General features: G+C 44.3%; 1 protein-coding gene across 1 annotated transcript in view; it reads left to right on the top strand.

Moving 5' to 3' along the window:
• Positions 1–13,618, top strand: part of LOC149352617 (sushi, von Willebrand factor type A, EGF and pentraxin domain-containing protein 1-like) — a 236,746-nt gene that overhangs the window by 13,654 nt on the left and 209,474 nt on the right. The window contains exons 2-3 of the mRNA XM_089581799.1: positions 10,016–10,103; positions 12,397–12,509. Coding sequence (XP_089437925.1) covers positions 10,016–10,103; positions 12,397–12,509 — 201 coding nt within the window. The remainder of the gene's footprint in view (positions 1–10,015; positions 10,104–12,396; positions 12,510–13,618) is intronic.

Raw genomic sequence — 13,618 nt, 5'->3', positions numbered from 1 at the left:
GCTCTGGCAAATGCTGCCAAACGCTTGGCTCACATCAAGAAATACAGCACATGCGGTTGGTTATATATATATATATATATATATATATATATATATATATATATATATATATATATATATATATATTGTTATCAATAATAATAAATAAATAATAAAATGAAAATTCAGAGATTCAACGAAATCTTCCAGAAGAACTTGGGTGCCTCTGCCATGCAAGAATCTATACTGGGCAGCAGAAATGATATTATGCTTATTCAAAACTCCCTGCATACTCGGAAGTAAATGTTTTTCGAGTATTTTGGTTACCGCTGGCAAAATTGAAATTGGTCCGCAATTTTCTATCTTAATGCGGTTCCTCCTTTTAAAAAACGGAACAATAATGGCAGTTTTTATTATGAGCGGCATTTCGGCACTTGCAATAATATAATTAAAAAGCGTCAGTAACACATATTTAAGTACACGAAAATTTTTGCACAAGTTAGCAATTAAGTTTCCATCGATTCCAGGAGATTTATTAGGCTTGAGGATGGCCATCTGAGATTAAAGGTTATGTTCGGTAATAAAAGGTAGGTATGCAGAGTGTGCCAAAGAATGTTGTAGGGAACACATGTTGGGGCGAGGTACAGCTACGCCGACTACACGAGAAAATTAACGAACTAATTCTTGTTCAACGGTCTCACCATCGCTCGAAAAATGTCCCAGAACAGATCTGTTCTTCCTTGTGGCAGTGATATCTCGTCGTGAGTCATTGACCAGCCTCCAGGTTCGTCTGCTATCATAGCGGGCGTCAAAACATTTTTTTCGACAATATATTCGCTTGGCGATAATAATTATTGCATTAACTATGTTTCTGCATATAATAAACTTGAGCAGCAGCTCGTTACAAGACGATGCATGCCTTACTTTCAATCAATCAATTTTATTTCCTTAAAGACCCCTTTTCAGGGGCATTACTTAAGGGGTGGGTACAACGTTTGGTGAGACAAAGTAATCATGCGTTATGATGATGGCAAATAGCTGTAGGCTCTGCGCGCAAAGTTCGCGGCACAGGTTATTGCTTCAATTTCAGCGGGAAGGCCATTCCAGTCCGCGGCGGTGCGAGAAAAAAATGAAGCCGCGAAGGCGACGGTGCGTGCACGTGGACGGCTTATCTGGAGTGAATTGAGAGTGCGATGAGATATGCGTGCCGGAGGGACCATGTAGGGTGCAGTTCGTAGATTGCTGTAAAAAAACTTGTGAAATATTAAAAGACTGGCTGTGCGGCGGCGCAGCTCGCGTGGCTGTATGTCTGAAAGCGATTTCAGATACGTAGCACTCGTGCTGTAATACTATAAAGAATGAATAAATCTGATGGCGGGGTTTTGCAAAACTTCTAATGAGTTGGTCAGATAAGCTTGATGTGGGTGCCAAATGGGGGACATGTATTCTAATTTAGATTTCACAAGTACTTCGTAGGCTAATAACTTAACATGCACGGGCGCATCACATAGATGACGTTTTAGAAAACCAGTGCATTTATTAGCTGAAGAAATAATGTTAGTTATACGCGTTTTCCAGGAGAGGTCAGCGCACAAGGTTACGCCTAAATATTTGTATGATTCTACTGGCAGCACGGGAACAGAGTCGATATAATAGAAGGGCGCGAGAGAGTTACGGCGGCGATGAAGAGAGAGTACGTTGCATTTGGAAGGGTTAAGCTCCATTAGCCAAATTTAGCACCAATCCTGAACCTTGTTAAGGTTGTTTTGGAGGGATAATTGATCAGAAGTGTTATTAACTGTGTTATTCATCCGGAGTAATTCTTTTTAATTAATTGCTCCCAGTATTTCTGCTGGCATCCGTCTGCGGTCAGCATCACGCCGATCACGCTGCTTGATTTGGAAAGTCCGCACGGTGGCCCCCTTAAATCCTTTGAAAACTTTAACGAATTGCTCATACATCTCGCCTGGAGGCACAGTGTTAAAGAAATTCTGCCTGCAGTATTAAGCTAATAATTGGTCCAATATTTTAGGGTCTGTGGCAGAAATTTCTTTTTTTTTAATTCGCAGTAGATAGCGGGCTAGACGGCTGAGCGAAGTCGCAGCAGATGAAGTGGTTGTCAGAAAGTTTTCGTCGCACAGCTGATCGTGTCGCAAGACTGCGAGCCTGAACATTGCTGTGGTCAATATACGAAGCCGCCAGACAGTTTGATTAGGCCTCTTCACCCGTATCTGTAGCCTGTAGAACGTAACTGGCATAACCGTCAAAGCTAATAATAAGCTTACGGTAAACGATATCAGGAAGTATAATATGGAGAGGATCGAGTAGGCTCTAAAGAAGGCAAGTTTTTTTAAGAGTGGTGAAGAGTAAATTATTCATTGGGAAAAAATCAGACGTATTCTCTAATAGACAAAGAGGGCCATATCATTACCACTATGGACAAGATAGTTGAAATAGCCGAAGAATTCTACACAAATCTCAGCAGTAGCCTTAGTAACCAGGATGCTAATTGTGAAGGCAATAGTGTGGAGGAGTTGAAAATACCAAATGCAGTGAAATGGGAAGTAAATAATGTTTAGCAAACAATCCAAAGAGTAAAAGCGGCAGGTAAGGGTGAGGTAACTGCAGACGCGTTGAAAGACGGTGGGGTCGTTGTGCTAGAAGAGGTTGCCACTCTGAATATGCAGTGTTTCACGACATCGAACGCACCGCAATCTTGAAAGAAAGCTAACATCATCCTAATCCTTAAGAAAGCAGACGTTAAGGACTTGAAAATTACAGACTGATCAGCTTACTGTCTGTACTTTACAAGGTATTTACTAAGGTAGTCGCAAATAGCATTATATTATATTTAAACTTCTGTCAGCCAAAGTTGTAGTCTGGCTTTCGAAAAGGCTGCTCGGCAATGGACCGTGCTTACACCATCAATCAGATGATAGAGAAGGGGGCAGAATATAACCAGCCCCTATGTGTTTATAGCCTTTATAGATTACGATAAAGCATTTTCCTCTGTTGAAACCACAGCAGTCATGCAGGTATGGAGTGTCCAAGGTATAGAAGAGACATATGTAAAGGTATTGCAAAATATGTATAGTGGTTGCGCAGCGATCATAGTAATCTGCAGAGAAAATGATAGAATGCCAGTCAAGAAGGGTGTCAAGCAGAGAGGCACTTATCTCCAATTCTATTCACCGCGTGTTTGCAGGAGGTATGCTGCGAACTGGATTGGAAAGAGTTGAGTTCGATGATCACATTATCTTGTAAGAAACTCGGGGGACTAATTGCAATGCATGGTCGAGGACTTAGCCAAACGAAGCACAACGGTTTGTCCAGAACTTAATATGGAGAAATATAAAGTAATGTTCCGCAGTCTGAGACGGAAACAACCGTTACGGTAGACAGCGAAGCACTGAAAATTTTAAGGGAATACAACTACTTAGGACAGGTAGCGGCCACACATCCAGACCACAAGAGTTAAATAACTAAGATAATAAGAATGAGGTGGAGCGCATTGGGCAGGTACTATTGGGTCATGAATAGCAGCTTAGCAGAATCCCTAAAGTGCAAAGTATATGAGAGTGGTATCTTACCGATGCGAACCTGTTGGGGCAGAAACGTAGAGGATAACGAAAAGGGTTCAACTTAAGGACAACGTAGCGACCTATGGGAGGGAATGAGAGACGACGAATTTTAGTGGCGCCAGGGCATCCTTGGCCAAAGAGCGCCATGCCTGGTCAAAGGCGCATTTTAACCCAGAGAAGCCGAGCAGCAGGTAAGGGAATGAGCAATGGAAGGGAAATTATAGGTGTAACGTTAAGAGAGAAGAATAGGACAGAGCGGGTCAGGGAAAAAAACGAGTTAATGATCTCCTAGTAGAAATAGAGAAGAAAAGGGCATAAGCAAGACATATAATGAGAAAGCAAGATAACCGATGGCCCCTATTGATAACGGAGTGGGTTCCGACAAAGGGCAAGCGGGCAGGGGCCGTCATATAGAGTTCATTCCATGCCAAATGAACAAGGCTTCCCTCGATCGCATGATTGTTTCCATAATATTTATGGCTTTTTATTGAACCATCTAAAGTAATTACCTTGAATAAGTTTGGGGAAAAATTTCCTGATTTTCTGGTCATGTGACAGCCCTTTGAATTTCTCCGGTGAGTGCAAAAGTCGGCCTCACTAAAAATTTACAACAAATCAAATATTTTACTTTTATGGCCGAAAATTTTTTTAGAGATAATGAATATACATTGTGGTTTTTTATCGCACAGCAGCGAGATTTTCAGCAAAACGGTTTGGCGTTGTTTTCATACATTATTATTACTCCAAGTTCAAAAAACTAATTTTTTTTATCGAATAGGCTCACCGTCGTATCACTTACATATCGATCTGCTTGTTTAACGATGTTGTATGCCTCTAGAATTTTGCGTTGGCTCTGAGTTTTACCGCGTCCGCCGCCGCGGTGGCGCAGCGGCTATGGTGCTCGGCTGCCGACCCAAAAGACGCGGGTTCGATCCCGGCCGCGGCGGCTAGAATTTCTTTGGAGGAGAAATTCTAGAGGCCCGTGTACCGTGCGATGTCAGTGCACGTTAAAGAACCCCAGGTGGTCGAAATTTCCGGAGCCCTCTACTACGGCGTCTCTCATAGCCTTAGTCGCTTTGGGACGTTAAACCCCATAAACCAAACCAAACCGCGTCCAAAAACTGTAGTCTTCTTGAAGAGCAGAGTGCACTTGTGCGTTCTGCAATGTTTAGGCAAAGTCGCCCTATCATCTGTGGAAAGCTACCGTTGATGTTCTCTGGGCCGGGTGTTAAGACAGCGGCCAGTCTGCTTGGTGTACATATTCAATCCACAGGATAAAGGTATGGAGTACACTAACTGGGTGGCACAGGCGACGTATTTGAACTCATGATTGATCGTGCACAGGGAAATTTTATTCTTCCTATCGTCAGTTCTTCTGAAGAAACTGAGCAATGGCAAAGCGTTGGATGCTCTCAACAAGAATTTCACCAAGTTTAAGAAAAAACCGACAGGGGAGAAAAATTATATCCCGAAGCTTTTCCACGAACTCAACTTGGAGAGGCTTGACAAGGCCGTCAATTCCTGCAAAGGTGATAGACTCCACGTCTTTTTCATTGCTAAAACACACAAAATTGATTGCCCGCTGAGGACTGTAATCACATAACGAAGGTAGAGGCAAAAAGTGATCGGACAGTTCCTAAAATCCAAGCTTTCTACTCTGGAGCCCTTTGGCCCATTTTCTGTTGGGAATTCTCAAGATTTGACAGCGGCGCTCAAGCAACGAGTTCACGGAGCCAGCACAGGTGCGTCCATAGACATCCAGGAGCTGTACTACTCAGGGCCCCATGACCAGATGCTGCAGGCACTGCGCGACTTAATATAAAAATCCTGCACGATTGACTTCCACAAAAGTGTGGTTGATCAATTGAAGATTTTTTAGAACTTCTTACGGCCTACTTGTCCTCTACAGTGATTGACTTTAATGGTGGCGCGTACGTCGAGAGAAAGTGAATATGTATTGGGTGTTGTGTGGCGCCAATCTTAACCCACATCTACCTGTCTAGGTTTGGCATCTTACTGAGAGCAAAATTGGACATGAACCATGTGGCAAAGGTGTTCCGGTATGTTGATGATTTTTTGTACTTCTGAATGTTTTACCTAATGACAATCCGTAGAATGTGGCGGCTAGCGTTTTAGATTGTTTTAGTTGGTGCTCTAGCTCATTGACTTTTAACCATGAATTACCAGACGACAATCGTATAAGGTATTTAAACCTTGTTGTAACTTTTAATTGCAATGAACATATTTGCTGGACCTACGCCCCACTAACCAAGAATGTCTGACTTCCACACAGCACCTGCCCCTCCTAACTTACCAAAAGGGTTATTGCAACCTTATGCCTAGTAACGCGCTAGAGAAAAGCTGCTTCCATACTGTGCAAGAAAACTTTATGCAGCAACAGCAAAAACTAATAGAAGCAGGCTTTCCTACGCATGTTATCAAAGGTGTTTCTGAAAAGCTTCCCAAAAAAATGAAAGCCAACCCTAAGATGACGGAAGAAAGGAAGGACAAAAGGAAGTGTGAAGTCATGCGTTACTTGCACGCACTTTAGCACAACACAAAGAAGGTGTCGATGTAGCCTTCTCAGCCCCGCGAAAATTGGCCAGTTTGTGCAGAAGATATGACGATAAGAAGAATAAAATTTCACTCCGCACGTCACCTGTGCCACCCAGATAGTGTACTGCATGCCTTTATCCTGTGGGAAAATGTAGTTCGTCGGGCAGACTAGCCGCTGTCTTAACACCCGGCTTAGAAAACATGAAAGGTCGCTTTCCACAGATGACAGGGCGAATTTGCCTAAACATTGCAGAACGCACAAGTGCACTCCAATATTCAAGAAGACTACAATTTTTGGACGCGGTAAAACTCAGAGTAAGTGACACGACGGTGAGCCTATTCGATAAAAAATTAGTTTCTTGAACTCCTTAACGTCACTGCGTTGCAGAGTGATTGCGTTCCTAATGGTTGTCTCTCATGCTGCATTCTGCCTTCTCTTGTAAATTTGTCATGTGTGCGCAAGCGTGGTTTGATACTGAAGGGTATAAATATGACCTTACTTAAACCAGTCGATAGTCCAGCGTCATCCTGTGTTCTTATTCTGTGTCCCCGTCCTTTGCGCCGGGTTTCTTTCGACAAGCACGTACCGACTCGACCTGTTCTCCACTCTACTGAATCAGGTTTAAAGTTACTACATAAAAAGGCAATGTATTTCAGAAAAAAGAAAACTTGAACTTAGAAAAAACTGTGTTGTGCCGCGTTTTCGGTCATAAATTCTAGTAAAATTTTGTAGCACGATTGATAGCTAGTTTCACCTTAATTTTTAGCACATAAATTTATCGCAACTTTTTCTTTGTTTCAAGCAAAAAAAAACTTTTTTTAAGTTCAGCGCCGCATCTCGAGCAGTGGTTGCCCAGTACCGCCGCTGCACTATAGTATACAGAAGGTGTCGCTCAAAATTGTATCGTTTACACGTGCAATGGTGTACGAGAGCAGCATCAGATGACTCGAGGAGGCATCGGGAAGAGCGAATATGACAACCCCGGAAAGCAGTCTTCTCGCCACCTCTGCGCCCGGCTTCCTCCTGCTCCCACCAACCTTTCAGCCGGAGCCTACGCAATTGGCTTCGCTCCCAAATTTTGTAACGGCAGTTGTTCCCCTAATAAATGAGGCGCAATGCAGTCCTCATTCCAAAAACAACAGAATAAACGCATTTCGCCCTATCAGTGGCGCAATCAGCGCAGTCAGGTGTTCTCTTCAAGCGTTGACCTAGTAAAATGGAGCATGCAATGCCTTGAATACCATGAGTCGATATTATATTTTACAGAATATTTTTCTCAGCGTTCTTTTTTTGCACGAACTAATGAAGGCAAGAATATCACCACGCTTCCCCCTCTAGATGCTTCGTGCAATCTTTCCTGTGCCTTGTACTTTGTGCCACAATCTGACTGAAACGAAACCAAGGGCCGAAAAACATCAGTCACAGCGCTCTCGCGGTTCTCAGAGAGGCTAGTGCCGGTTTCTTTGTTGATGACAAGACAGCTGCGGCGGTTACACTTGTTTTGTTAATGAAATAGAAATTCGTATTCCGCTGGCAGGGAAACTGCATTCTCTGCTCGTGGAATGTAAAACATCACACAAGGCCGACGTATCCGGCCGCTGCTCAAGAATCTCCGTTCCAACTCTACGGGTCGGACCAACCTCAGCTCCACATGATCAATATGCCCACCCGCCAAAATTGCCTGCCAGCCCAGCCATTAGCCGATTGTTCCGCGTTTTCTTTGAGTCGGGGACACTATGAAGAGAAAAAAAAAACTCCACATCAAACGCAAGCGGCACCTTCACACGTTCTGAACCACAGCAAGAGAAAAAAACACAGCATCCGATTCGGAGGCGTCATACAATATTTTAGCCCCGTCTTCGGACGGGCTATGAAGCGAACCGCGAGAGCACTGGTCCTCCACTTCGGCTGTGCAGGGACGCGAAACTCGACATCACGACGTCATATGGTAGGTCTGCGCGTTGGCATTTCGGCCTGCCTGCCGCACCCCGAGGCGACCATAGATGGTTCCGGTGTGCCTCGCACCTGTAAGCTTTCCCACTGCATTTTGGTTTGTGTGTTTGTTATTCGGCTTTTCCTTTTCCATGGCGCGCACTGCATCGTGACGTATACGCGAAGGCGGCGGCATGTCCAGCAGCGTAAGCACATGGCCAATACCCGAGTGCGACTACCCCATCTCTGAGCCGACTATTAATGTGCGATGCATCCATGCTTGCACCTACTCTCGACGACGAAACAGAGTGCAAATTTTTTCTATACATGAACCACGTGCATGTTCTTGGCGGCAGTAGTGCTACAGCCGGCCGGTGGAGTTGGATAACTCGGAAGTCAGCAAGCACCCTCGTAATCTGCAGTCATACACGGTTTTGCATGCCGAATAAAGGGAGCGCTCGACTGTTCAGCAGTCGACAAAATTTATTCTACACATAGGTAATCATTTCAATTGCAATGTCTTAGACAAAGGAGCCTTACAGAAAGCGCGAACGTCTCCGAATTAAAAGATTTTTCAGGCTCAAAACCCCGTTTCAGTAGAGAGTACATACCAAATAAAGGGGATCCATTAATGCTGCCATTGCCACAGTGAATGGCCCCGTCGAAAAGCGTCAACTAGTGCAGAACAGATCCCACTCCAGAACTACAGTCGGGGACAAAAGTCTCCGGACCACGTGTTCCTCTAACGAAGCTGATAGCTCTGCTATTAGTCGGCGGCTGGACACCACATTTGTGAAGGTAAAAGTTAAATTTTTGTTCCTTCATATCCACAAGTGCGGTCTCCAGCCGCTGTCTGATAGTAGAGTTATAAACTTCGTTTGAGGAACACGTGGTCCGGAGACTTTTGTCCCCGACTGTACATAGTATAGGCCGCATAAGCATTGCCTACATCGGATTTAACACTATGTTATCGCGTATGCTTTCTTTTTCCTCTTCCACTTTTGCATTTTGTCCTTAGGGTCAGTAAGCTGACTGTAAGGAAGGTCCTCAATGCTGATATTGTTCAACTTGCCTCTGAGTGCGCCTAAGAAGCCACTCGCCGTTTCTATGCCCTCATATTCACTCGAGAGCAAGTTCTCCAGCGTTTCTTAACTAGCCCTCCAACGCCGGAAAGAGGGGATACTACCAAGAATTCGAGACAAGCTCTTCTACTCTTCTCGGCGTCCACCACGAGGCTCATGGCTTTGAAAATTCAAAAATAGAGCGTTGACATCATCCTTGATGTAACAAAAAATGAAAATCACCAAGTGGCCGCCACTGCAACGCTATAGGCCGCTAAGCTTAGCGACTCTTGCTGGGTGCTGTCCTTAATTCTCGGTAATGACGGAACTCCTCTCTAAGCCTAAGGAAGAAAACTGGGAAAACGCTCTCCTCAACGCTCGGCGGAGACTAATTCAGTGAGTGAGGCTGTCAGAATCTATGACCCCTTGGCAAATGTGCGGCGAATCCCGTCCACAAGAGAAACTGTTCCCGTAGAGCGTCGCCAGTTCCTTGTTTTTTTTATATATTGGCAAACATCCATACTACAGTTCACGCTCCTTCATTACCTTGGATTTAACAGCAATGAGTGGTTGCAGTATAAGGTAACTCTTTGGATTCTCAGGTGAAAAGACGCGTATGACAAAAGCAAGGAGCCATAAAGCGAACACTTTTAACCAAGAGACTTACGAATGTGCACCGATGTAGGCGTGACGACATGTCGTTGGCTGAAATCATGCCAGTAAGGACAAAAGCTGCTTCCTCTGGATACACTATTTCTTGGTGGATGTTTATGACCAAAGTAAGCTGATGCTCGGTGGCAAACGACGGTTTGTCATGAAAGGTGCAATAAGAGAGCAGTTAGGGAAGTTTTATTCAGCATAGAGCAGCTGCTGTGTTGGTGTGAGCCGCTATTTCTCCCGTGCAGAATGTACGGCGCCGCCAAGCCTGTACGTCCACTCCCGAGTGCAAGGATGGGAGTTCCAGGAGGAGATCCCCGTAGGCACCACTCTCAAGTAACTATACATTTTCAATTCTTTTTTTTTTCCTTGTCGTGCGGTGGGAAAACTGAAAAAGGATACTTTCTTGAAATAGTCGGCACACATTGAAAATGAAATTGGGCTATCCTGTGCGCTATGATATATATCGACCCAACAGGAAGATGCCTAAATTACCGCTTGAGAGAATACGAGTGCTTCTTGAAACCACCCGCCAAGAGCAATCAGGTCATACATTAGCTGTCGTGCAAAAACTGCACCCCTGATTTCAACCGGACGACCACATTGTAGAAGCATAAGCACCAGTGCAAGCGGGAAATCGTTCAAGCGTTTTTTATTCATCAGGAGCAAGACAAGTGCATCAGCAAACCTTCTGCTGCGCTCACACGAAAAGAACTAGACCATCTCAACAGCTGAGACGGAAGCGTGGTGGCTTTACTACATTTTTTCCACATTTGTTTCTTGTTCACATTCACCAGTGTTTTTGTCCTATGTAGTCAATCTTTGATGCAATGCCACTTCCTGGTTGTGCTAGTTTTTAGCCTATTTATTGTGTGACAGCAATAAAGATCATCAGTCGTGAGTCAGCGCTGTGTCTATCTACTTATTTCGTCCTGTATCAGTTGCGCTGCGCCTTTATAAGAAGATTGAGCCGAAATTAGGTCGCTACAAAAATAATTTGCTAAACGTCTCAGGAGCGAGCTGATATTTTTGGAAAGGAAATTGGCTCATGTTTTGAAAATCCCAAGTGAAGAGTTTTCCTTCGAAAATTAAACTCGACTCATCTTAATTTTGGAGATTGAAATAATTGCGTTTTACTCTTAATATCCGTTTTATGTCGCCGTGCTGGAAGGAAAAGGAACTTTGCTCATTTATTACTACGCACCCAAAACTCACCACCTCATTGTTTATTTTTATCCAATCAACAGTCAAAACATTGCCAGTCAAAATAATACAATAATTTGCTTTAGCGAAGAAAAAGAATAAAGTTTATCATTTCATGCAACCTTATGCACCCATTGTTAAACGCAACTGCGCCAGCGCAATTCCAGTCATTCTATTCCAAACAAAAAATAGTCTTGCCCCTTAGCTCACAGGAAAGTCACATGCTGCAGCGTGACCTTTGGCAGAGTTAAACATAGTCCCTTCTAAGCAATGCTTCATCAGCCTGAAAACTGAAATCATCAGGAAACACGAATGCCACAGCAGGCTCCTAAAAAGTCTCTTTTACCTAACATGCTTTTGGGAGGTGCGACGTTGTCTCGCTTGAGGCAGTAGCCATTTGACAGAATAATAGCGCTCGCTGCGGACGAAGCGCACTGAAAATCGTTTTCATTTTTAATTTCTGCGCTCTTGCTCTCGACTTTTGTGAAGCAAATTTATAAACGTAAGCCGAAAGCACGCCTCGTTAGGTGTTGGTAGGGAGGTGCTGAGTCTTCTCCGTGCGTGAACCGCACCCCTCTACGCTGGTGCGACCGTGTTAAACTCCTAGAATTTATTGCCCGCACTTTACCACAAATTCACCAACTCAAGAACAACGTGGTAGAACTCGGGCTGCAGCAACACAAGTCAAAGAAAATGAAGTGCCCACGCTCATTACGCAACCCTCAGTGTCAGCAGTGGTTTGTTTTTTTTTTTCATTGGGGTTTCATGTAAACAAGTTCCTTCAGTCGAAACGCGCTTGAGGGTGCTAACATCATCACGTGCGAGCTCGTAGACACATGACAATATTGCAATTTCAAGCAGTTTATTTTAAATTGAAAGAAAATAAAACCAACCTAAAATTACTTTGAAGAAAACAAGCGAAAAGGGTTTTTTCAGCACTTTCTAAAACTTCAACATTAAAAATTCTGCGCTCAAAACAACTATAGAAAGTTATCTAAGTTATCTTGGTTAATTATCAATTTAGTCACGTTTAAAATGTATGCTGACATTGCCGAGACGCAGCCGACAACCCTGTTCTGGTTGAATCTTCGTGGAGCGTGTTCTGGATTTTTAAAGCTGGTCCTACTTAGCAGAAACAACCGCTACTTGCAGCGTACACGCACTAGTGCCAATTATGCGTCTTTCAGCGATGTGCATTTTAATGTGCGCCCCGGTTCTATCAGCGCCACACGCCTCCTGCGTAGCACATTGTCCCCAACGAATCCTACAACAGGCCTTGCATGCCGTCTTTGTGTAAATCTTAGCTTTTTCGTCGTAGTTAAGTCGTAACCTTTTGAGGTTTCCGGGAACACACCACCATATTGTGTCCAGTTATCTGCAGAGTCAATCAGATCTGCAGTGCAAGCGTCCCATTTGCGTTGTGCAGGTACAGCTGCGGGTCTGGATACATTTCAAGGGCGATCAAAACCTGGACTGCAACCTGCGTCCAAAACGACGACGGGTCAGTAACGTGGGACATTGGCCCTTACGACTGCAGACGTGAGTACAACGGCTTATAAAATGTCCATTGATGAGTGGTTCTGAATGCATCGAGAGGCACAAAAAAGTTCGTCCGCCATAACCACGCCACTTGCGCCACAATTGTTCCCAACAACAGAGACATTTAAAGCCAAACGCTGTGCCATTTCGGCTACTTGAATGGCTTCATGAAGTAACAGTTCGCTATACTATACACGAGATTTCTTAATACGACGACAGCCGTTATACACAGCTCACCCTGGGCATTCGTGTAACCGTGATGCGTAGAATTTGGCAGATGCCCGACAATTACCGCGATCCGCTGCGTTTCGTAGGCGTTGGGTGGGCTGCCCACGTACCCATCACCCACCTCCACCCTGGTCTCCACCCACCTACACACACACACGCGCGCGCACGCACGCACGGGCACGGACACACATAGAGGCTCCTTCGCCGAAGTGGCCGTACCTTGAGCTGCCATCTCGGACGAGGATCGTGTTGAGAAGGCCATGCAGCTGTGAGAGCGTAGGAAGCGGCAGCGCTAAGCATCCGCCGCCTGCATCCTCTCTCCGATTAATTTAACTAAATACTTGCCTAGTTTCTTTGACAATTTTATGTATCCAAATCGAAGGTTTTGATGCGCACGTTTGCACCTCAAAATGCCATGCTCATAGCGACCATGACATGGTTGCTCTTCGTACTGCAGTTTTGTACTTCTGTGAATAATTAAAGAGCATGTGATTATATTTCCAAAGTTTGAATGCCCTGGACGCGCTGTACATTTCAAGAAACGCGACCGAAATCATGGTCGAAAACTCCTCCCACCGACAGCGACCGCCATATATGGTCATTCCATGTCAAACGTAGCAGAGGTTGCGCTCGAATCTTGTGGGTAAAATTTGTGACACTTTTATTGAACGGTTTAAAGTAATTATCTTTAATAACAGTGGAGAAAAATTTCCTGGTCATGCGGCAGCCCTTTGAAATTTCTCAGAGGAGTGCAAAAGTTGGACTCAATAAAAATTTTACAAAAAGTCAAATATTTTACTTTCGCGCTCGATAAGTTTTGGAGATAATGCATATGCATTGTGGTTTTTGTCGCACAGGAAAGAAATTTTTAGCACAAAGAT

The sequence above is a fragment of the Amblyomma mixtum genome, chromosome 3, assembly GCF_055824585.1.
Source record: "Amblyomma mixtum isolate Tamu chromosome 3, ASM5582458v1, whole genome shotgun sequence".
Taxonomy (NCBI): Eukaryota; Metazoa; Arthropoda; class Arachnida; order Ixodida; family Ixodidae; genus Amblyomma; species Amblyomma mixtum.
Note: the sequence above shows the minus strand (reverse complement) of the source record. Positions and strands in the feature narration are given on the sequence as shown.